At 34.0% G+C, this 24,477-nt stretch overlaps 4 protein-coding genes and 1 long non-coding RNA gene across 8 annotated transcripts in view; 1 reads left to right on the top strand and 4 right to left on the bottom strand.

Annotated features, from left to right (window-relative positions):
• The window catches only part of LOC144841038 (2-aminomuconic semialdehyde dehydrogenase-like), a 40,204-nt gene extending 17,613 nt beyond the window's left edge, over window positions 1–22,591 (top strand). Inside the window, exons 1-3 of one of the 4 annotated variants that reach the window (XM_078697193.1) lie at window positions 10,355–10,491; window positions 19,866–21,754; window positions 22,049–22,591. In XM_078697193.1, the coding sequence (XP_078553319.1) occupies window positions 19,869–21,754; window positions 22,049–22,064 (1,902 nt within the window). In that variant the 5' untranslated portion in view covers window positions 10,355–10,491; window positions 19,866–19,868 and the 3' untranslated portion in view covers window positions 22,065–22,591. Of the gene's footprint in view, window positions 1–10,321; window positions 10,492–19,067; window positions 19,113–19,865 lie in introns of those variants that run through there. The other 3 variants (XM_078697192.1, XM_078697194.1, XM_078697190.1) reach the window with 3 other exon arrangements.
• The window catches only part of LOC144841071 (uncharacterized), an 83,385-nt gene that overhangs the window by 36,999 nt on the left and 21,909 nt on the right, over window positions 1–24,477 (bottom strand). The gene's annotated exons all lie outside the window — the stretch shown is intronic.
• On the bottom strand, window positions 2,986–4,153 carry LOC144841165 (histamine H2 receptor-like). The gene has a single exon (XM_078697386.1). The coding sequence runs from the start codon at window positions 4,151–4,153 to the stop codon at window positions 3,221–3,223; it is 933 nt and encodes a 310-aa protein (XP_078553512.1). The 3' UTR covers window positions 2,986–3,220.
• On the bottom strand, window positions 11,377–12,560 carry LOC144841124 (octopamine receptor beta-1R-like). The gene has a single exon (XM_078697313.1). It carries the CDS (start codon window positions 12,558–12,560, stop codon window positions 11,601–11,603), a length of 960 nt encoding a protein of 319 aa, XP_078553439.1. The 3' UTR covers window positions 11,377–11,600.
• On the bottom strand, window positions 14,129–15,088 carry LOC144841123 (octopamine receptor beta-1R-like). Its single transcript, XM_078697312.1, has one exon. The coding sequence runs from the start codon at window positions 15,086–15,088 to the stop codon at window positions 14,129–14,131; it is 960 nt and encodes a 319-aa protein (XP_078553438.1).

Below are 24,477 nucleotides of genomic sequence, written 5' to 3'. Positions count from 1 at the left end.
GATAAAATATTGGATATGATAAGCCCACTAACGATAAAAATAATGAGGGGACTGCAGACTTCTCCACTCACGTATCAAGTTAAATATGATATACATTGAACACATGGTTAAATGTTTGTTAAAATATTTTGTAAAATTACAGCTTTTCTTGAACAATTTTACATAATGTTTTCGTCTTTTAACTGTAGTTTTATATTTTTGAAACGTCTATACGCCTACAAAAATGAAATTAAAAAAAAAAATCAAATTTTATACTATAGTAATTTGTGTTCGGGAGAGAGGCTTAAAAAATGTAGATACTGTACCTGAAATGAAGAATTCTAAATGGTAACATAACAGTAGGCCTATACCGCGATGTGTCAAAATTGTTGTAAACGTTATTTCTATATGACCTTGTTATTATATTTTATTCTGGTTACTGAGAAACTACCTGGAAATATTAATACTTTAAATGCAAAGAACAATCTTTACGTTATTGTTTATTTTATCTTTGAGTACAAGGACTGTTGTTAAAGTGACAATAAATATTGTAGTGACATTTTAATAACCGTATTAAATTTATTTCTGGAAATATTCAAAGACAAACAGCAAAGACAAACCTTTACATTATCGTTTTATTTTCACTATGTACACACTCTTTTGGATAATTAAGTACAAAGACTGTGTTATAGTAAATTGACACGAATGGCGCCATGTGTACAACATACAATAACATTATGATTTATGCAATCTCTTATTTACCAAAAACACTACATTACTGTATGGTTCATTTTCATATGTATAATGATCGTTGCCGAATTGTGTTTATAAATAAATATTAATGTTAATTTTTTTTCCATAATAACAAGAATTGTGTTTGGTTGTCTCGCTATAAATAAGAGACAGTTCACAAACATCCTACGCCTACTTTTCATTTTCAGTGTCAATTTTTAGTCGCGTACAGCTCACTATATCGGTCGGTCGGTCGGTCGGTCGGTAAACACTAACTTGAGCACGCGACTGCAGCCATGTATATGGCCTTGTTAGATAAAAATTGTATATAACAATAGACCTGTTAGTTAGTGATTAAAATACATATAGGCCTATATACTTTATCTCATAAATAATATCCTGGATTTATATAGCGCCTAATGTTGTGAAACCTGTATTTATAATATATATGTAATATATAATATAATATTATGATTATTATCCCATTCATATTTTTGGGATCAAACACATGTGGAAACATACTCCCATAATGCAGCTAGTAATCAGCGCAAAGTTGTGTCTTGGTCTAACCGGGTTCCCATTTATACACCTGGGTGGAGAGAGGCAAACGTAAGTAAAGTATCTTGCCCAAGGATACAAGCAATGCGGCGAGAGTTGGATTCGAAGCTCGATCTCAAGATCAGTAGTCGAACGTCCAGCACCGCCACACGCCCTATAAATCTAAATCAACCTTTTTTTTGCAACAAAAAAAAAAGGAATTATAATCGAGTCCAACAAATATCTATGTTCTTGATTTCCAGCGCATAGCATATTACAAAACAATTATAAAACACACAAATACATAAACGTAACACGTTTAAAAATAATCCTGACATTAAAACTGTGGTACAACATACATTAAAGATGTATTGTCCCCAAAAACATGAAAAATGAAGATTAATTAAATCAGACTTTGAATATGAATATGGTATTTTGTAGTTTTGTAGTTAATTATTTCTGTAGAAAAAAAACGAAAAAAATTATGTTTTCACTGGCAGCCAATTTGACTATTTTTTTCTTTAAATTACAGTTTTTTCAGGTAAATAATTTTTTGGTTGATCTAATAACTATTATGTGACATTAGCAACAAAAAATTATTTTTCAGGGGGACAATACATCTTTAATTATTCATTTTAATTTAGTAAGAGCTATAATGACATACCACATGTAGGTATCTCACCTATTACTGTATTACTTTCAGGTGCTTGACTTTTGCACCTAAGTTAAGTTAAACTGTACTCTTGTAAATATATAAACTTTTAATTATCATCAATGTGCAATATTTAATAATTATTACAAAAAGTAATTTTAATCTTGTAGCCACTTCTTATCAGAGAATAGTGTTGTTTTTATGTGTTGTTGTGCTTATCTGTATTGGTGCAATTTCTGTGTATTTTTGCTGTTTTATTTATATATGATATTCCAGTATCAAATGTTCGTCAATTCTTAATTGGACAAATAAAGATACTGCCATGACTATGACTATGTGCTGCGTTATTTTACATTTTTTGATCACTCTTTGTGTTTGTTAATTTAGACATAGACATAGACAACGCTTTATTCATCCATAAATTTGGAAATTACCAGTAAATATAAACATAATAAAATACGGTAACATAATTATTCTATTGTTTTTCGTAATAAATATTGAAATTATTGTATTACATTATTTGAAACTTGCAAGAAAAGTTTTCCAGAGGTTATTGCATGAGGCTTAGACTAAAACCTCGAAAAATTCTCTTGCCATACTCGGAGTCTGCTTCCTTTCAAACTAAACTTTGTTAGTTTAGACTAAGTTTTATCATGGAGGAAATATTTCCTCCATGGTTTTATGAACCCTACGATGTCATATAACTAATACGAAATTTCACTCTTTATTTATTCGGTCATTTAGACTATTTCGACACATAAGCTCTGTATCTTCACACTTTATTGTGGATCACTAAGAACTTAAAAGATATTATGAATTAAGTACTTGGTCACTTTAAGCTTCAAAGTATGCATATGAGCAGAACTTCCAATTTGCGCAGTAGGTTAACATCATCATTTTGATTCTAGAATTTAGTTAAACCTGTACATCGTTCTTTGCACGCTAACATCCATTTATGATTTTTTGAGTTTCTATGCGCGTACGATTCGTTCGGGTCTCTAACTTTAAAGATTTTGGTGCAAATGCCTACTCAGACTGCGTCGTACGACGAGACCCGACCAAACGTCTTGACTCGTCGGTGCTGAATCCCGAAGAGACGAGTCGTCTTATCAAAGCGTCGGGCGTAGTGTTTAGGTCGTCGGGAGAACATTAAACTTGTATATCTTTCTCCCGACGAAACGACTCGTCGGGACCTCGTCGTACGAAGCAGTCTGGCCTTTAGGCGAGTATAAGTTAATGAAATATTGGCTCACTATATCGTAAACTATGAAGTACAAGCGAAGGTGAGGTCCAATATCTTAAAACTTGCTATCGTTAATTTCAAGAATACGTATTGGTGTCCGGATCGATAGTAATTGGGTGTACATCGTTCTTGTAGCACGGTAACATGGACTTCATAACCTGCAATGCCTTCTTCCGATACGCACGATTCGTAGCTGAATATATCAAAGGATTCCACCAACTATTAGACAACGCTAACCATATAACGAAGAATTGTACGCCACCGTTGACAGTGGTCTTGGCTATTGCCATATAGGAATGCACTATTAAAAATGGCAAATACGCAATATTAAAAGCGCCGGTGACAATAAATAATGTTTTGATCGCTTTCCATTCCTTCTTCGATACAATCGGGATTCCGTTATTTGATGAAACGGTTAACTCTGTAATCTTACGAATATGTTTCCTGCTAATAAAGAATAAACGAATATACAGAAGAATCATAAGAAGTCCGGGAACCATGATAAAGGCGAATAAAGTAATAATGTTAAATGTTTTAAACTGAGCATCACCCCATGCTATCATGCATGAACACAGATTCGGGTTGTAAAACACAGATTGTTTTCCTTTAAGAATTGACGATAAAGTAGCTAAAATAAACGTGAAAATCCAAATAAAAGTAACGGCAAACAGCGCGCGTTGTTTGGTTACCAACAGTATGTAGTGAAGAGGCTTTGAGATAGCTATGTATCTATCAATGCTTACAGATAATAATGACAGCAAAGAAACACCGCAAAAAATACTGCCAGATAACCCGATAACCATACAAAATGCCTCTCCGTACGGCCACGACGAAATTATCGCTGGAATTATGGAAGAGGCATAGTTTAGCAGCCCAACAAACAAATCCGCAAACGTAAGAGATAGTAGGAATATTTTGGTAACTTCTGATACAGATCGCAGACGATACAATACGACGATACTAAGAATATTCCCGCTAATTGTCATAAAAGCACAAAATATTAGGAACATTGTTCGCAGGAAAATAATAAAAATGTGCGTAGAATCGTCGGCGTTCTGCGTACTATTCGTATCCATTACTTCTTTATGCGCCGCCAATCTTTTGTTTTTACCTTTTCAGGTAGTGGAAACGCGACTTAGAAATAATTGAATAAAATGTTTTTAAAACACTCATTCTCCAATCTGATTATTGTTTTACTAAATTCTCCAAATAAAAATATTGTTACATCCCTAGCGAAGAGCATCTAGAAGATCAGCCCACTAAATTCGAACCAGGTTATTTCTTTCAAAAGATTCAAATATTGTCGTAGCTTTGTCGAATCTCGAAATGTATAATTATTATCAGTATGAATATCAGAAGCGATTGAATATTGACGATTTAATCGTATTATGAGTAGAGTTGGTAATAATTTCCCATCAGTCATCGGGGTTTTCACAATGTCTCAACAGAGAGCAGACGAGATGTGTTTAAACATGACACACGCCCTCATTAATATTAAGCTTTACCCGATTAAGTCGAAATGTCTAGAACCTACACTATGACATCGGTTGTGTACTGTACTAAACCCTATATCTTTGGTATAATGCATTAAAACATGACATACGCCCCCATTGAGCTTTAATAATAGACTGCATTTGAAAGCGAAATAATACTATCTTTGCATCGGTGGTGGTAAATGCTCATTTTCCATTACGCCCTCTTGAACACATCAGCGTCATTATGAGAAGTTCAATTAAATTGACAGCTTTTGAAAGGGAAATATACTGTTTACGTCATCACTCATTGACATTGCTATGATTCAACTATTTATGCCTACGTCACACTGTCAACACGGTATGTCACTACTTTCAGTGACAATGCCTTTGTCGCGCTTAAGAGCTTCATTTAGATTCTGTGATTCATACTATTTAATGGTGACAATCGTGCCTTCAAGTAGGACCAATAGTAACAAACGAATCGTAAAATAAGGGAATTTTGTAAAAAAAAATTAACGATTGGAAGGATTTTTTTTTCGCTTTCAGTAGTTATCGCGTGACCGTTTCTGCAGACATTGTTTTCATTTTTACCCCATGACATATGGTGCATTTTACATGCGATAATGACGGGGTTTTTACGTGATGTGGTAAGATTCACAATAAGTCGATTAAACATAAATTATGAGCGGGAACATTCTCCACCCAGCAGCCAACAGAAGCCTACCCAGCCCTTACAACACACCCAGCATTAGCACAAAGTGTTTTAACGTCATATTATAACGTGCTTTTGATTTGATTCTGTTAAACTTAATTCCCCCTCAAGGAGAGGCAACGCAAGACGTAAACGCAGCGCGAATGAGTTTGCCAATGACAAACGACTGTTTTAATAATCTATCGCCTGTGATTGGTCAACTCGTTGCGCTTACGGTCTTGAGTACTTTATTCCGTGTGAGTTGACCAATATTGTTTGTGATGTGATGGTTTATCCTTATTTAGTTATTGGTTTTTTATGTTGTTTATTCACGTACAATTTTTATTTGCCAATCATGTGCTGATTAATTAATCGAATTTATTGAGCAATTTGTTGCTTTCAGTTGTATGTAACATATTTACAATTGTTTTTATTTCTTTCTTGGAAATCTAGATAAGAAAACTTATGTAAAGATTAGTAACGTATTGTTTAAGTAATTGGTGGCGTAACGGCTATGAGCGCTCACTGGCTAAACCCAGGGGCCCGAAAGCTTATGGGGGCTGAACAGTGCCCAGAAGAAAAAAAGACATTAAAATATGTCGAAAAAAGCTAAAAACACCCGAGGCCTCCAGCGTTAGAGGGCCATTTATGGTTCCTAAACCAGGGGCCACAGGCCTCTGGGTTACGCCACTGCTTGGACGCAACGCAACAACGACTTAGGCGCAACGCAAGTGAATTTGACCAATCACAAGCGACAGTTTGTTTTTTTGTGTTGTTGATGGTGTGATCAGATGTTTTATCTGTCGGTCACATTCCCGGTCACATTATTAATAAAATTATTGTTTTGGTGTTTTTATGCGATTGTATTAATTTACCAATCATGTGCTGATGAATTAATCGAATCGAGAGTTTGCTATCATCCAATCTGATAAAATACGTGATACAATGTAGCTCAGTATTGAAATAGATATTTGCGGCCAAAATCATTCGTTTAAATTTCTACTATTACTATGCTTAAGTGTAGTTTTAGCAAATTTAGTAAAGAAATAAAATAGGATTCATTTCATTCTGTGACGTTAACAAAATCTCAACCGTCGGCGTTGCTTACTTTCGGTTTAAAGATGTATTGTTCCCCTAAAAAATGAAAAAGAAAGATTAATTAAATCAGACTTTGAATTGGTTATTTTGTAGTTTTAATAAAGTTAATGACGTCCGTAGAAAAAATAATGCTTTCACTTACAAAATAAATGGTTAAATTCAACCAAAAACACATTGGTTGGTGGCAGCCAATTTAACTATTTTTTGCTTTAAACAAACACAATTATAATTTTGTTTTTTCTTGCTTTCTATAATCGTTGTAGTTATAACTTTTATTATTTTCTATTTTAATAATTTCCGGAATTTTAGGCCTACTATAAACGTTTTTAACTACATTTAAAAACTTCCACCGAGTGGTTATAATTAATATATTTTAAAAAATTAATTTTTGTTGTTTTTTATACTACCAGAGTCTCTTTAGGCTTGGCTATTTACTCTTGTAAAGTCTATCCCAGCAGCCCTAACGACATTTCCCCGGTAGGCCTAACCATTTATAAAGTCTACCCCAGCAGCCCTGTAACAAATTACGCAAGTTGCCCCGGTAGGCCTAACATAATAACACAATCTATTTTGTGTTGTTGATGGTGTGATCAGATGTTTTATCTGTCGGTCACATTACTATTATTATTATTGATTTGGTGTTTTTATGCGATTGTATTAATTTTTTGTTAATCATGTGCTGATGAATTAATCGAATCGAGAGTTTGCTATCATCCAATCTGATAAAATACGTGATACAAAGGTAACTATTGAAATAGATATTTGCGGCCAAAATAATTCGTTTAAATTCCTGCTGCTGGGCCAGTTTTGGCTCGGAATTACAGGCTGCACTGCAACCGTCATGACCCTAGTCATCACGCAAAAGTCAACCTACTTGTTGCGTGAATTATTCATATCTCGGTATCTTTAAAAAAGTAAATTAAAGATATATTGTATCCCTGAAAATGTATTTATTTTTTTGTTGAATATGCCATATTAATGTCACAAAGTAGTTATTCACTTTGATCAAAAATTGGATTAAAAAAAATATATATTTATCTGAAAGAAAACCTGTAATTTAAAGCAAAAAATCGTCAAATTGGCTGCCAGCAAATGGGTTTTTGGTTGAATTTAACCGTTTATTTTGTCTTTTTATAAGTATTATTTTTGTGATTGTTTTTCTTTATTAATTTGATTAAAACTACATTTTATTAATTTTTATTTTTCATGTTTTTAGGAAACAATATATCTTTAAATAATAAATATATAAAACTCTAGAGTTGAATTGCAGGAGTAATGTGACAACATCAAACAAACAACACCAACAGTTATGAAAACGGACACGAATAATGTATAACTAAAAGATTTCAATTTTATTCAAATCAAACAAATCATATTATGATAGAATTTAATTACTAATAAATAATAGTATAATAGTAATAATAATAATAGATGTATATATATATATATAAATCATACTGTAAATTATATATATATTATATACATACATACACACATACATACATATACCATTCCGTTTCAATTGTATATACATACACATACACACATGTATATATTAATGCCATACATTTACTCATAAATTTTATGACTCCAACAGGTTTTTTGAATAGTTTGTTTTGTTTCTACTATTACTATGCTTAAGTGTAGTTTTAGCAAATTTTATTTTAAAGAAATAAAATAGGATTCATTTCATTCTGTGACGTTAACAAAATCCCAACCGTCGGCGTTGCATACTTTCGGTTTAAAGAGGTATTGTCCCCCAAAAAACATGAAAAAGAAAGATTAATTAAATCAGACTTTGAATAGGTTATTTTGTAGTTTTAATAAAGTTAATTACGTCCGTAGAAAAAATAATGCTTTCACTTACAAAATAACAAAATAAATGGTTAAGTTCAACCAAAAACCCATTGGTTGGTGGCAGCCAATTTAACTATTTTTTGCTTTAAATTACAAAATTAGGCCTACAGTTTTTTAGGTAAATACATTTTTTTTATCATCCAACTATTATGTGACAATAAAATAGCATATTCAATAAAAAATTGTTTAAGATTTATTTGTTCAGGGGGACAATACATCTTTAATGTAACATTTTCAGGACATTTCGACAAATTATTTAAAAGATTATTTTGAAGATTGATTTAAAATTATCGTAATTCGTTACGAAATATGTTTTCGAATTCACTACTCTTTACCTTGCTTGTCGTTCGAATTTATCTGTAAATATTACCGATGGTGGTGTGATCAGCAGTTTAATCTTCCTATCACATTTCACATATTATAGTATTTATATGTATTATTTAATTTTAACGTGCTCTCAATCATGTGTTTATGAATTAATTGATTTGTTAATTTGTTGCTTTCACTTTCTGTAAACAAACAATTATTATTTAATTTTTTCTTGCTTTCTGTAATCGTTGTATTTATAACTTTTTGATTGAAATCATATTTTCTATTTTAATAATTTCTGGAAATTTAGGCCCACTACAAACGTTTTAAACTACATTTCAAAACGTCCACTGAGTGGTTGTGGGGTGGGAGTGATGGGTCAACATTACTGCAATTTGTACGGAAGCGGGTATCTTTGCAGTAGTACTGTATAGGCCTAATGACGATAAAAGCACAAAAGAAGTACAAAAACATTATTCCAAATAAAGAAAAATAAATGTTTTATGAAAAGTAGCCAAAAAATTTGTCATCCGGGTTGAACGTTTTCACAAGCATTTTTTATTTTATTTGAGCGATTCACATAATGATTGCGACAATATAATATAGGCCTATCTATATAATATAAGCCTACCTAATATAGGCCTATCTAATATAGACCTATCTAATATAGACCTATCTAAATATAAACCTACCTAATATAAGCCTTATACCTAACATAGGCTACTATGTATATAAATAAAGCATCATAAATAGAGCATCAAATCCCATTGACAACAATATTCCTATTTTATAAATAAAGAAAAAATAACAAAACACGCTAATAACTGTTGTTTATTTTTAGAAATCCGATAAACTTGTATTCATATTTTTAGGTTTTAAATGTCAAATGGTCTGTTATTGAAATTCACAAAGTTGGTTACACCGGGAAACAGTTCACGAATTTCTGAAGCCGCAAAGAACCTCCCGGATGTTCGATCGCCTCCGGGACTGCAGAGAATCGTGCATTTATTTCCGGAATTACATAAGTCGATATGACTTTAAAAATGTGGGTTTAAAATAGATAATAAACAAAACATGTACTGTAATAATGACAAATCGGTGATTTAAAAGTAGTTTTCCGCAAGAAAAAGTATTTGTTTATTTTGTTAGACTATTGATTATTGTAATATCGACAACATCTTGTTTGAGTAATTGCAAAACTTTAAAATCATTTCCCGGATTATCAGGATAATTCCAGGATTACATATTTCTCGTTTATCTGACCCTGAGAGCTCTGAAATGACTAAAAAAGCTGTGGATAGTGACTTAACTTTATTCGTTGTAATTGTAAAACAAGAAAATTATCTTCATTGTCAATTATATATCATATTTAAAATACCTTAAAATAAACATAAAGCAAAGCCTAAACTTAAATGTAAACGCAGATGATGAGCTTTTGGGAAATTCGTTCGTATATCATACCAGGGAAGAGTACGTTATATTATTTCTATAGGTCTATACGTAAAGGGCAATTTACACAGACGAGCGGTAACGGTAAGCAGAAAACCGCGGACTAAACCGCCAGCGCGCCCACTTTGCGTTGTGTGTAGATTCGATATTTGTATTACAGTTACCGCTCATCTGTGTAAATTGGCCTTTATTATCATCATTATAATGCTTTATATATTCTGTATATTATCTGTCTTGCTCTATTCCCTCGTCAGTGCATTCGTCAATGTATTATATCATATTCGTTTTATCTGTCTAAGGTTGGTACAGTGTGGTCGAATTGCTGGTTAGTTCGTGATCTTCGGATGCCGTTCGGCGGCGTTAAGTCGTCCGGTATTGGTCGTGAAGGAGCCGAAGAATCGTTGGACTTCTACACAGAACAGAAGACCATTTGTATTCAGCACTCTTAGAATAAATAACCCATTATAAGGTAGTGTAATATATTCGATCATTTTTTTCATCGAAAATCAGTTCAAGAGGTGAACATAGAACCTTTGGTTGCAATTAATTAATTCATGTTTAAAGAAGGCTAGTAGGCTAACTAGTTTAACTAGTATGCTAACTAGTGTAACTAGTAGGCTACCTAGTTTAACTAGTAGGCTAACTAGTTTAACTAGTTTAACTAGTAGGCTAACTAGTGTAACTAGTAGGCTAATTAGTTTAACTAGTTAGCTAATTAGTTTAACTAGTAGGCTAACTAGCTTAACTAGTAGGATAACTAGTTTAACTAGTAGGATAACTAGTTTAACTAGTAGGATAACTAGTTTAACTAGTAGGCTAACTAGTTAAACAAAGTCAATATATTTCAAATTATAATTGTTTTTTAAATTTGTTTAATTACTATTGTTGCCTGAAAGCTCTGCAAATGTTTCTGGATGTTTTACTTTATCGTTTTGATTTAGCTTTTTGCTTATTTTATTTTATATCTCCATTGAGATCCAGCCACTGATACCCACAGCATTGTCATTTTGTCAGTGCTTATTTTATTTTATATCTCCATTGAGATCCAGCCACTGATACCCACAGCATTGTCATTTTTCAGTGCTTATTTTATTTTATATCTCCATTGAGATCCAGCCACTGATACCCACAGCATTGTCAATTTTTATTTAGTAATTTGCGTTTTGGATGGAAATAATTTAAGGAAATATACTCTGCATAAATGTATTTTTATTACAAAGTGTTGTTTAACCTCCGTTTGTACACAAATCAACCACCAGCCATCACATATGTATCAGATATCATATATCGCAACAATGGAGGAAATACATTTTTTCCTCCATGGCTGAACCAACAGGGAATTGTATATAATGTGTAATGAAATATAAATAGTTTACAATGCCTGGAAAAGTGAGAGGAACTCGATACAAAAAATATCAGGTATCAAAATGTTTCGTAGAGGCAACCTCCTGTAAGAGGACACTCCCGGGCCCCAGAGGAGTCTCCGCTTTACGCTAGGTCCAACTGTAAATGTTACAATATACTACTTAAGTATCAATTTGTCGTCTTTTACAAACGAATTCAAGTTAACTTGGTATGTTAGGTTGTCTGAATGCGGTTCTTGAAATAACATGGAAATAACGATTTAAAAATGGCGCCAACTGCTTGTCTGTATGTACGGTTAGTGACTGTGTATATCACCACGTTCCACCAACTGTTCGATATCAGTAAATATATAATAAAAAATTCTAAAGTGTTATTGATGTGTTTACCAGTGATTGTCATGTACGAATAAGCAATCAGAAACGGCAACCAAGCAATGTTAAAAGCACCTGTTATGACAAACATCGTCTTTAGTGCTTTCAAGTCGTTTCTCGAAATACCAGTACCCGGATGTAACTTGAGCGTATCAGAAATCTTACGCACGTGGGCTCTACTAACGAAGAAAAGTCTGGTGTAAAGTAGTAACATTCCAGTGCTAGGGATTAATATAAAAGCAAACATCATTGTCAAGTTCCATGATTTTAACTCGGGATCACCCCATTGAATTACGCAATTACAGAAATTTGGGTTGTAAGCAAATTGGCCTTCTTTGTAAAATAGTGATGCCACCGCGATGACCAATGTGACTAACCAGATACTGATGACGACACAGATAGCTCGTTTCCTGGTTACTACAAGTGGGTAGTGGAGAGGTTTTGATATTGCAATGTAACGGTCCACACTGATTGCCAACAAGGAGAATAAAGAGATGCCATAAAACACGCTACTAGAGAGACTAATAGCTTTACACATTGCATCTCCATACGGCCATGATGACGTAATCGAAGGTATGATTGAAAATGTTGTAGAAAACATCCCGGTGAACAGATCTGCTAGTGCAAGTGACAGAAGAAAGATCTTGGTGACGTCAGACAAGGTTTTCAGTCGTCTAAGAACAAGAATACTTATAATGTTCCCGCCAATTACAAGACAAGTACAGACTATGATGGCGAATGTTCGTAGGAAGATAATGGCGATATGTGGAGACGCCGCAGTATCTGTATAGTTTGTTTCCATTTTCAACAAGAAAAACAATCTCAGCCTACTCGTTTCATGTGTACGTGTCCGTTACCACTTCGTTTCTGTATGTCGTTTGCTTGTCAATATCCAGATCCAATTACCTGCCTGCGTGCGTGCACCTGTTGTACAAACAGACTATTAAGCGTTCCACTTTCCAAAATGTCAACAATTTCCTATTTTAATAGGAAACTAATTAGGCCTACTGTATATTTTTTAAGGTATTGATTTAATTTTTAAAAAGACAAATATTGCCTGCAATTAAAACTCAAGTGATTTAAGGTTATGTCATACGTGGCATTTATTAAATGAGTCAAATTACTAGAACTGAAAAATTGATCGATAATCTGTTCGATGAGCTTAGCAATAGGCAGGCTTCCTCAACTTCTTCAAAACTGCCTAAACCAAAATCACCTGTTTCTGTCCCATACCAGGACCAGTTAAAACAATATAGAAATAAACACAAGCAGATAATCTCTGGCAATGCCTCAGACAGAAAGGTTCTGATCATCGGCGACTCGATGATAAAACACTTTCAACCAAAGCGAATCAGCAGACCAACAAATCGAGATGTTATATGTCGGACAATGAGAGGGGCAAAAATCGAGGATATTGCACAGAAGGCGAAAGTACTTTCAGATGATCATAACGTGAATAGTATTATTCTACATGCTGGAACAAATAACACCTCTGATGACCCAGCCGCTATCGCAGTCAAGATATCGTCTCTTGGAAAATCTCTACAAACGAAGAAGTTGACATTATCCTCGATAATTCATCGAAAAAATGAGCCTGTTAACGAATTCAAAAGAATTCATGATGCAAATAATAATAAGAGCAGTTGCCAAAAACAAAAATTGGGGTTTCATTGACAACAGCTGTGTTATTTTAAAACATCTTTCTGCTGATGGAGTTCACCTCAATACAATTGGAGTAGGGTCCTTTGCCGGAAACATTATAAATCATATAAATGGTATTGATGAATCTATGTCTGTACCTGTACCTGACACAAACAAGTCACAGTTTCGTCGGGCAAATCTGTATCGCCGACAAACGGAAACGAACCGTTCGTTAGAACATCAGTTTCAACCAATAAAACCCCACAGAAACCAAATATATCAAGAGTGGAGCAAGTACCTCGAAACAGTCCGCCGACTGTAAAACGACACTGCACCAGAAGTTCACATTCTTCAAAATTAAACTTGTGTATACTAAGTGAGAGGAACTCGATACACGTAAAATAACAGGTATCAAAATGTTCCGTAGAGGCACCTCCTGTAAGTGGACACTCCCGGACCCGAGAGGGGTCTCCTCTTTACGCTAGGTCCAACTGTAAATGTTACAATATAAATATTTTGCAATGCCTACTGTAGAAAAGTGAGAGGAACTCAATACACGTAAAATATCAGGTATCAAAATGTTTCGTAGAAGCAACCTCCAGTAAGCGGACACTCCGGGGCCCGAGAGGGGTCTTCTCATTACGCTAGGTCCACCTGTAAATGTTACAATATACTGCTTTTAAAGTATCAATTTTTCGTTGCTTTACAAACGAATTCAAGTTAATAACTTTAGGTAGCCTGAACGCGGTTCTTGAAATAACATGGAAATGACGATTTAAAAATGGCGCCAACTGCTTGTCTGTATGTACGGTTAGTGACTGTGTATATCACCACGTTCCACCAACTGTTCGATATCAGTAAATATATAATAAAAAATTCTAAAGTGCTGTTGATGTGTTTACCAGTGATTGTCATGTACGAATGAGCAATCAGAAACGGCAACCACGCAATGTTAAAAGCGCCCGTTATGACAAACATCGTCTTTAGTGCTTTCAAGTCGTTTCTCGAAATACCAGTACCCGGATGTGACTTGAGCGTATCAGAAATCTTACGCACGTGGGCTCTACTAACGAAGAAAAGTCTGGTGTAAAGTAGTAACATTCCAGTGCTAGGGATTAATATAAAAGCAAACATCATTGTCAGGTTCCATGATTTAAACTCTGGATCACCCCATTGAATTACGCAATTACAGAAATTTGGGTTGTAAGCAAATTGGCCTTCTTTGTAAAATAGTGATGCCACCGCGATAACCAATGTGACTAACCAGGTACTGATGACGACACAGATAGCTCGTTGGCTGGTTACTACAAGTGGGTAGTGGAGAGGTTTTGATATTGCAATGTAACGGTCCACACTGATTGCCAACAAGGAGAATAAAGAGATGCCATAAAACACGCTACTAGAGAGACCAATAGCTTTACACATTGCATCTCCATACGGCCATGATGACGTAATCGAAGGGATGATTGAAAATATTGTATTAAACATCCCGGTGAACAGATCTGCTAGTGCAAGTGACAGAAGAAAGATCCTGGTGACGTCAGGCAAGATTTTCAGTCGTCTAAGAACAAGAATACTTATAATGTTCCCGCCAATTACAAGACAAGTACAGACTATGATGGCGAATGTTCGTAGGAAGATAATGGCGATATGTGGAGACGCCGCAGTATCTGTATAGTTTGTTTCCATTTTCAACAAGAACAACAATCTCAGCCTACTCGTTTCATGTGTACGTGTCTGTTACCACCTCGTTTCTGTATGTCGTTTGCTTGTCAATATCCAGATCCAATAACCTGCCTGCGTGTGTGCACCTGTTGTACAAACAGACTATTAAGAATTCCACTCTCCAAAATGTCAAACATTTTCATTTTAATTGGAAACTAATTATATTTTTCAAGGTATTTATTTAATTTTTTAAAGACAAATATTGCCTGCCTGCCTGATCTAAGGTTAGTTCATTCATGGCATTTATTAAATGAGTCAAGTTACGGTACCGATATAATTCTGACGAGTGTTCTCTCGTATTAAATGAGTCAAGTTACGCTACTGATATAATTCTGACGAGTGTTCTCCCGTGTTAAATGAGTCAAGTTACGGTACCGATATAATTCTGACGAGTGTTCTCCCGTATTAAATGAGTCAAGTTACGCTACTGATATAATTCTGACGAGTGTTCTCCCGTATTAAATGAGTCAAGTTACGGTACCGATATAATTCTGACGAGTGTTCTCCCGTATTAAATGAGTCAAGTTACGGTACCGATATAATTCTGACGAGTGTTCTCCCGTAATAAATGAGTCAAGTTACGGTACCGATATAATTCTGACGAGTGTTCTCCCGTATTAAATGAGTCAAGTTACGGTACCGATATAATTCTGACGAGTGTTCTCCCGTATTAAATGAGTCAAGTTACGGTACCGATATAATTCTGACGAGTGTTCTCCCGTATTAAATGAGTCAAGTTACAGTACCGATATAATTCTGACGAGTGTTCTCCCGAAGCAGGTTCGTCAGCAAATAGGTACCGGAATTATTACTAATAATCTTTACTGTCTTTCTTTCTCAAATACAAAAAAGCATAACTTAAGACAACATATCAAAACAAAAAGCTTTCGCTTATCTAGTTTTGACTAGTTTAGACTTAAAGTAGAACGTATGTCATTTCTGAGAATAGAGAAAAGTAAAGTTACATAAAATGAAATAAATGCCTGGCATTATCAATAGGAGTATGAAATATAAAATTGAAGAGTATATGCACATTAATGATGTAACACACTTGTACATAAAATAGTGACTGGTGATGGTAGGTTTTAGGTCTACCATTACAAACATTAAGTGTAATAATCAGAGGCTATAGTTAATTGGATAGATTAAGTACAATATATTTGACATATCATTTCCCCGGTACTTCGTTTAATTGTCCACAGGGAATTTTATTCAATAATATACAGCATCACATATGTTTCACATGTAAGCTATCATAGATAACCTAACCAATAATCTCTCTTACATGATACAGGCACCACATATATACACATGAGATGATGAAAGGCATTTTCTTATGATACTGTACAAAACTGTAAAAAATAAAAAAAAGTATTGTCATATGTGGAGATACAGCACTGAAAATCCAGCAGGGCGATAACTCGGTCTGGAGAAATAAAGAAATTAAGAGCCGTTTACATTTTTTTAATGAAGAACGAAACAATGTTTAGGCCTATAGAATATATGGCCTTACGTTTCGAAGTTACCATAGGCCTACTACTATTACGGTAAACATTACGGTTATTATTTGGATTTGGATTTGTTTGAAAAAATAAAAATAGAATACGCAATATAAAAATCACCAAAGCGTGAATCTCAGGAAGAAGGGAATTTCCCTAATATACGCAGTGACCTTTGAGTGTGGTAAGGTGGGCGTTGTTGTTGTACATATTATGTACTGTTTATAATGTACAGAAATTGAAATTTTAATTACAATGCCAATACCGTATACCATTTTATTAAAATTCAATGTATTAAATTGAGAGGGAGGAAGAAAAACAATAAAATCAATATAAAAACAAAACAAAATACAATAGGGCCTTACGAAACAATAAGGTATCATTTTAGCAATGATTTCCTCCTGTGAAAGAGAGAATGAATCCACGATAATTATTAACATCATTCTGAAAATACTGACCTAACAAGTATGTTGGCTTTAATTCGGTTTGGGTTAAATAAGTGCAAAGTTTCCTGGATATTAAGTTCGGTATAGTGTTTAAAAACGAAAAAAGGGAAATTTAACAGAAATGTTTCCGCAAATGAATTCGTAACGAATAACACGTGTTTAAGCCATAAACGGAAATGAGGAGTGTACTGCGTTTACACTTCCAACCGACCACAACCATAACAAAATATGTATTTTATATTATAATTAGTTCCCGTATGGTTTATACAGGGAAATAGAGTATCGGTCAAAGTACCGCTGATGAAGTCGAGGTTTTGTATACCATACAGTTTGATCTAAAACACCGCTTATTGCTATGATGAATAGTTACTCATATAGGATATTTTCAAGGTGTTTTTGCCGGCAGTGTCAGCACTTTTTAACTTGATGATGTTTTAACATTTCATTTTGAAAGTATAGATAAAGATCTAAGATATGTATTACTCCAGACTATTGCATTTTGATGTAATGAAACCCTTTTATCATTAACACTATAATAAAGAAAATGTCACGTCAGTTTAGTGAAAACTGAATAGGTAATGAACCTTTAGTACACTAATCCCAATGAACTAATATTATTTACTAACATTATTATTTACTAATATAATATTAGTAGGCCTAAGTACTTCATTAATTAATATGTACGGCCTACTAATAATGATGTTCTAACGTCATTCGTGAAAGGTAAATTTAATGAACGGTATAAATATTAATGTCGGATTTTCAAATTTACATTTTCAACGTTTTGGTGATTTTATGTAACGTTTGTAATTTCCATGAAATGTATATTAAAAATCAAAATCAAACAATGATGTCATCAGTATAGGAGGGTACGGTAAAGAAGGTGTAACCCCGTTAAAAAACCAACTTTAAATCCTTTTTTCACGGAACCTAATTCTTTTTATTGTATAGTTTTATACCGAACTCTACAGTTCAAGCTTTGTTTGTAAACAATGTTGCTACCGGATTTTTTAAAACCCGGAAAAAAAATCATACAATATCTGTATCCTGATAACTTGGATACATTACCATTTTTGGCGCCAGCCTTTCGAAATCAGTCATCTGCATCGGCTGAATATGATGACGTAAGCAATTGCTTTCGTTGTAAGGTACGGGGCGCCGTTTGAAGTTTACGACAAATATTTTGGTGGCGTCCAAATTGTCTATTGTGCTTTCTCAAAAACACTAAATATCTTCAGGCGGAAAGGTTAGATATCGTTAACGACATTCATTATGTGTCTGCACAGAAAATTTAGTGCGTATTCCTGACTTGAATCCTGTCATAAATATGGTCGAAAGAAGCATGTGCGCAAAAAAAAGTAAAAAATAAATAAACACCATCTTTAATAAAATAATACAACTTATGATTACAGCAAACATAAATCTCGATGCCATGGTCAATAACTATTTGTGTTTTTCTCTGTGTTAATTGTTTTGTGAGTGATGTACTGGGCCTTCTGCTGTGACAACTGTCTATTTTACTAAAGAGGCTAGAATAAACAAGTCAATAAGCTATACAATGGTAATGTTACATTTTGTATAACATTAAATAATACACAATGTGGAAAGAGTTCAACGATTAAATCCTTACGATATACAGTACCGGTAGCTTAGTTGTGTTAAGTATATCAGTTAAAAGTAAATGAAAGAAATGAATACAGTACTATTGTGTAACTAAATATTCCGGATAAATTCCTTTATGCTACATTTATGATGTTACAGTGTTTTATGCATGGATGAACATGAATACGCGCAAACTAACCGTTACGTCACTTACTTCTTGAGTCATGATTGGTGTTTCTCCAACCAAGGCCAATTGCTATGTAGTTTCATTACGACTTAACAAAATCAAATGCACGTAGGCCTATTACCGCGATACTATTTATAAACTAGAGAAAAAGTATAGGCCTACTACGGTATATAAACTTGGATTTTGTATGTATGCTCATAGACTACTGTAAAAACTACTAAAGCGTTTCTATTTTTCAATTTCAGTTTTAGGAGGTATGATACATTTTTATCTTTTATATATATATTTGTTTTTCATTTTTTAGAGCCTTGTTTATATTTTTTAATTATTTTTGTTTTGTTTTTATTGTTTAGTTTTTATGTTATGTTATTCTATTTGAAGTATGTTATGTTCTCTTTTAGGTATATTATTATGATTTTTTTGTATGATACTTGTTGTTAATTCTGATAATTTATGTCATTTTTAATTAAACAATTACATTTTAGCAAAAAATCTTACCAGTTATAATAATCTTAATATATATATACTATAAGTTTATTATTGTCTGTAACACTATTTTTGGGTGTTATAGATACTTTTTAATAAATTGTTATAATTATTATTATGCTGTTTTTGTTTATTTTCGTTATTATATTGTAACATTAGCGTATATGAAGTAGTTATAGTCACTAACGCATTTTCACATTGTGTTAAATTATAAAAGAGTTACGTTAGTCGATAAATATCTCGCTTAAAAGGAAGATGTAAGCGCGATAGATCATCCGAAATGTCTCGCATGCGATTGGTCGACTCGCTTGCGTTGCGCGTACGTTGTTGCGTTGCGTCCTAGTGGGAAAGAAGCTTTAAGTGGATTAAGTTTTTATTTTTTAAAAAGGTTGGTGTTTCTTCCAATCTCTTTCACCCAAAGTGCGGCCACTGTATCAATCCTACTAAAAGAAATAAGAGGAAGAATGAAATTTCACAATGATAAATTTAAATCTTAAATTATTATTTTTTTATTGTTATAGGTGATGGACATACAACTGACGTCATGCGAGAAGTGGCGCACTTGCCCCACCAGTACTACCGAAACATCACCTCAACTTAACACATCGAATGGAGAGGAACTTTCTTGTCATTTGACATGGACTGATTTGAAAAAGATTAAAATTAAACATTTTGAAACAGAGATACAATTATTATCTAGTAGAAACGTTAATTACAATGAACTTCCAACATATTACCTCAGTATAAATAACTTATTAGCGTATGTACTGTACACTGCTGGGCAGACACAACTTAGCGTCAGCGTCTGGGAGGAAATTTTGGCGCGTGATTCAGGCAATTACAATGCAATATCAAATTTGGCTGTAATATATTTCAGACAATCAAAACTTAGCAAATACAGAGAATACAGAAATGCGTTAATGAGGATAATGCAGGTAGACGATACTAAAGCAAAGGTTAGAGCGATGATCGATAAAGCTCACGCAATTCGCCATTTCCAACAGGACAAACGTGATTTCACGTACATGGATATTTTGATCAAATCTGCAGAGTTGGCAGAACGCGTGACGTCCATACCAGAGAGAGCTGAATGGTTATTTGATTACGCGCTGGCTTTGTATAGAAAAGACGCTCAATTGACGTCAACCGGGGCTAAACCAAGTGAAACCTACCATTATTTCAAAAATGCTGTTTCTTATTTCAACAAAGTGATTCGTGTTCAAAACGGACCCCTCAGCTACAAAGCTTTATCGTGGATTTTTATCAGTATTCTATTGCGTCATGTCAAAGGTCGTACTTTATGTGAAGTTGTGGACGACGAGGACATGCGAAATATGACTGCGCAAGATTGTCTTGAGCAAGCGTTGAAGGTGAATTCTGACGATAGAATTGTTCAGCGTCGTGCCGCATCTGAGTACATCTATCTGAAAAGATACAGCGAAGCTCTTTGCCTCCTCGACGATTCGCTTAAACAGGAAGAGTCTTGGTTTGCGTACCGTTATCGTGGACTTCTACGACTGGAAATGTTCAAAGATAAAGACTATATCACGGACACTGTACAGAAAAGACAGATTTTACTAGATGCTAAGAATGACTTTGAACAAGCTATAAACCTGAAAGAGGTTCACGCAGACCACTCTGATTTAGGCTACACACTTTATCTACTCGGTGACTACAACCTGGCAATAAATCAGTTTGTTGCCGCTGTGAATTGTGAACAGAATGACAATTTTGATCCTTCGATTACTTACTGCCGCTGGGCAGAATGTCTGTATGCCATTGATGAACCGGAAGGAGCGCTTAGACAACTTCATTTGCACAAACAGACGCGTAGTCAGTTAAACCGCTCAACCTTGACTCTTGGTGAGGCTTTCCAGTCGTCACGTTATGAACGATGCAATGGTATAGATTGTGATATTTCACAGTTTAAATTCTGTCTTAGTTATGTCCCCGGCTATGTAAACGTTCTCTCTGAGATGACGCTGCCATCGCCTCCCATTTCACACCAAAATCAAACGTTAAATAAGACTTATAAATACGATTTCTTTATAAGCTTTTGCCATGACGATTACAAGTGGTGTTTAGAGTTGATAAGAAAACTGGAGAAAGATTTTAAAATGCGGTGCTGTGTAAGATATCGGGACTATGACGCTGAGGAATCAATGGCAGCAGACGTCACCAATGCCATTCAGAACTCTTTCAAGATCATTACCATCATCAGTCCAGAGTCTGTGACGGATAAGCTGTGGCAATTTGAACTGATGAAGTCAATGGAAGAAATGATTACAAGAAGTTGCATCGCACCCATAATCCTCAGACAAGCTTGTGTTCCCAGAGAAATTGAACATCTTTCAAATATTCGTTTGTTCAGAGGTCAATTTTTAAAGGAAGATTGGAATAGACTAGAAAGGTTCTTAAAAGGATGATACAGATGAATACCACAGTATGGATGAACTTAAAGGAAGATTGGAATAGGCTAGAAAGGTTCCTAAAAGGATGATACAGATGAATACCACAGTATAGAGGAACTTAATGGAAGATTGGAAGGCTAGAAAGGTTCCTAAAAGGATGATAAAGATGAGTACCACAGTATAGATGAACTTAAAGGAAGATTGGAATAGGCTAGAAAGGTTCCTAAAAGAATGATACAGATGAGTACCAACGTATAGATGAACTTAAAGGAAGATTGGAATAGGCTAGAAAGGTTCCTAAAAGGATGATACAGATGAGTACCACAGTATAGATGAACTTAAAGGAAGATTGGAGTAGCCTAGAAAGGTTCCTAAAAAGATGATCCGACTAAGTACCAACGTATGGATGAACTTAAAGGAAGATTGGAGTAGGCTAGAAAGGTTCTTGAAAGGAGGATACGGATGAGCATATCACTGTTTAGAAGAACTTAAAGGAAGATTTGAGTACTATAGGCTAGAAATGTTTTTGAAAGGAGGATAAAGATGAGTATATCACCGTTTAGATGAACTTTTAAAACTGATGAAATGTAAATCTTTTAAAACACCGTTTTAAAATCTAAAATAAGAACACTTTAGTTTGAAATCTAGCAAGATATAACAGGGAATTAAGAAGTTTGTGAAAAAACAGACATCAGGAAGGAAGTAGCGTTCTTTTAAGTTTTGTTAATGTACCATGAAAACCATTAGTATTCACTGAGCCATATAAATAGTTTTTATTTCTGTTTCATAGGCCTATCCTCTTTCTTTTTAAATAAATAATTGTTATGCTAAATTGATTTGTATTTTCAAAGTTCATTTTCGATTTTAAATCCTATTCAATCCTGTTATTTGTTGACATAATTTCATGCGCAGAACACACAATGTGGTCTGCACATCCGAAACAATCCCGTACTATAGTACAGGAAAATCTTCGAAAACTGCCTAAATTTCTATCATTTCATTTTTGACATAATAGCATGCGCAGAATCTCATAATGTGGTGTGCGCATGTTATCTCAATCCATATTTTAAAAACTTGTTTATTGGCCATTTTCCGAAACAATCCCTGTACTATAGTACAGGAAAATCTTCGAAAACTGCCTAAATTTCAACCGACATGCGCAGAATCACACAGTGTGGTGTTGCGCATGTTATCGCAATCCATATTATAAAAGACGTTTTTTAACCATTTTCCGAAGCAATCCCTGTACTCTATAGTACAGGAAAATCTTCGAAAATGGCTAAATTTCGATCCTTATATTTGTTGACATAATAACATGCGCAGAATCACACAATGCGGTCTGCGCATGTTTTTTCAATCCATATTATAAAAGTGGTTTTTTTTTGGCCATTTTTCGAAACAATCCCTGTACTATAGTACAGGAAAATCTTCGAAAATGGCTAAATTTCGATCCTTTTATTTGTTGACATAATAGCATGCGCAGAATCTCATAATGTGGTGTGCGCATGTTATCTTAATCCATATTATAAAAGTCGTTTTTTTTTTGCCATTTTCCGAAACAATCCCTGTAGTACTGTACAGGAAAATCTTCGAAAATGGCTAAATTTCGACTCTTTTATTTGTTGTTGACATAATAACTTGCACAGAATAACATACTGGTGTGCGCATGTAACCTCAATACATATTATAAAATGTAGTTTTTGGCAATTCTTTCCGAAAACGGCCATATTGAGGTAACATGCACAGACAACATTATTTGATTATGCGCATATCACATTATATAGTAACAAGTGTCAAAAAAGGTTCGAAATGACCATTTTTCGTTATTTATATCATCTAATAGAAAGTCATGCAAATATCAATTATGCGATAATATTGCACTATATGCATACCTTGCGTTATCATCATCTTATAATCGGCAGCTTTGTCGAAAAATTAAAGGGTCGAAACATTCTTTTTATAATTTTTTCACTGGACACTGGTTTGCCCTTTAATCAATCATAGTATTGTCAGAAAATAACCATAACACAACAAGAATAGAGCTATCCTATTTACTGTTTGTAAGTATTAATTATCCTTAACAACCTGTTCGTTTGTCGTTTACATATTACCACCAAAGAGCAGTAAGGTTATTCCCCTTTTTATTTTCGGCAGAACACACAGTAAGTGCATCGGTATAGTTTACACATTTAATGTTAAGGACTGGCAGACGATAAGATCAAAGGGCACCGACCTACTTTATTTTACATGTTACTTCTCAAATCGAACTCTATAATTACATCAACAATTGGGTGTTTTTACTTAATTATTCTTTTGGTAATTAATCAATTAATAACACAATTTGAAAAATATATAATAAATATTCCATAGCACTAAAATACATTAAACTCTTTCTACCACCACGAATAATCACTCATTTTTGTATTTAAGTAAGCACTGTATATGCCCAGTGGGGTATACATATTCTCAAAAGTAAGCCCATGTATCTAAGAACTTTCTGTCCTTACAATCTATTGCTGTAGAAATAGTTATAGTTACTTAATATAAAAACAAAAACAGCATATTGTCAAGAGAAATATTTGCAAAAACTTCATCGATAATAGGCCCATGGGACTACCATTTTCGATCGTAATTTGAAAGAATTAATTTTAAATCAGAAACAGACTGTGGTCATCATATTATCAGCTGCTATTACAACATGGGAAGTTGTCTTATTTATTCC

The sequence above is a fragment of the Antedon bifida genome, chromosome 4, assembly GCF_963402885.1.
Source record: "Antedon bifida chromosome 4, ecAntBifi1.1, whole genome shotgun sequence".
Taxonomy (NCBI): Eukaryota; Metazoa; Echinodermata; class Crinoidea; order Comatulida; family Antedonidae; genus Antedon; species Antedon bifida.
Note: the sequence above shows the minus strand (reverse complement) of the source record. Positions and strands in the feature narration are given on the sequence as shown.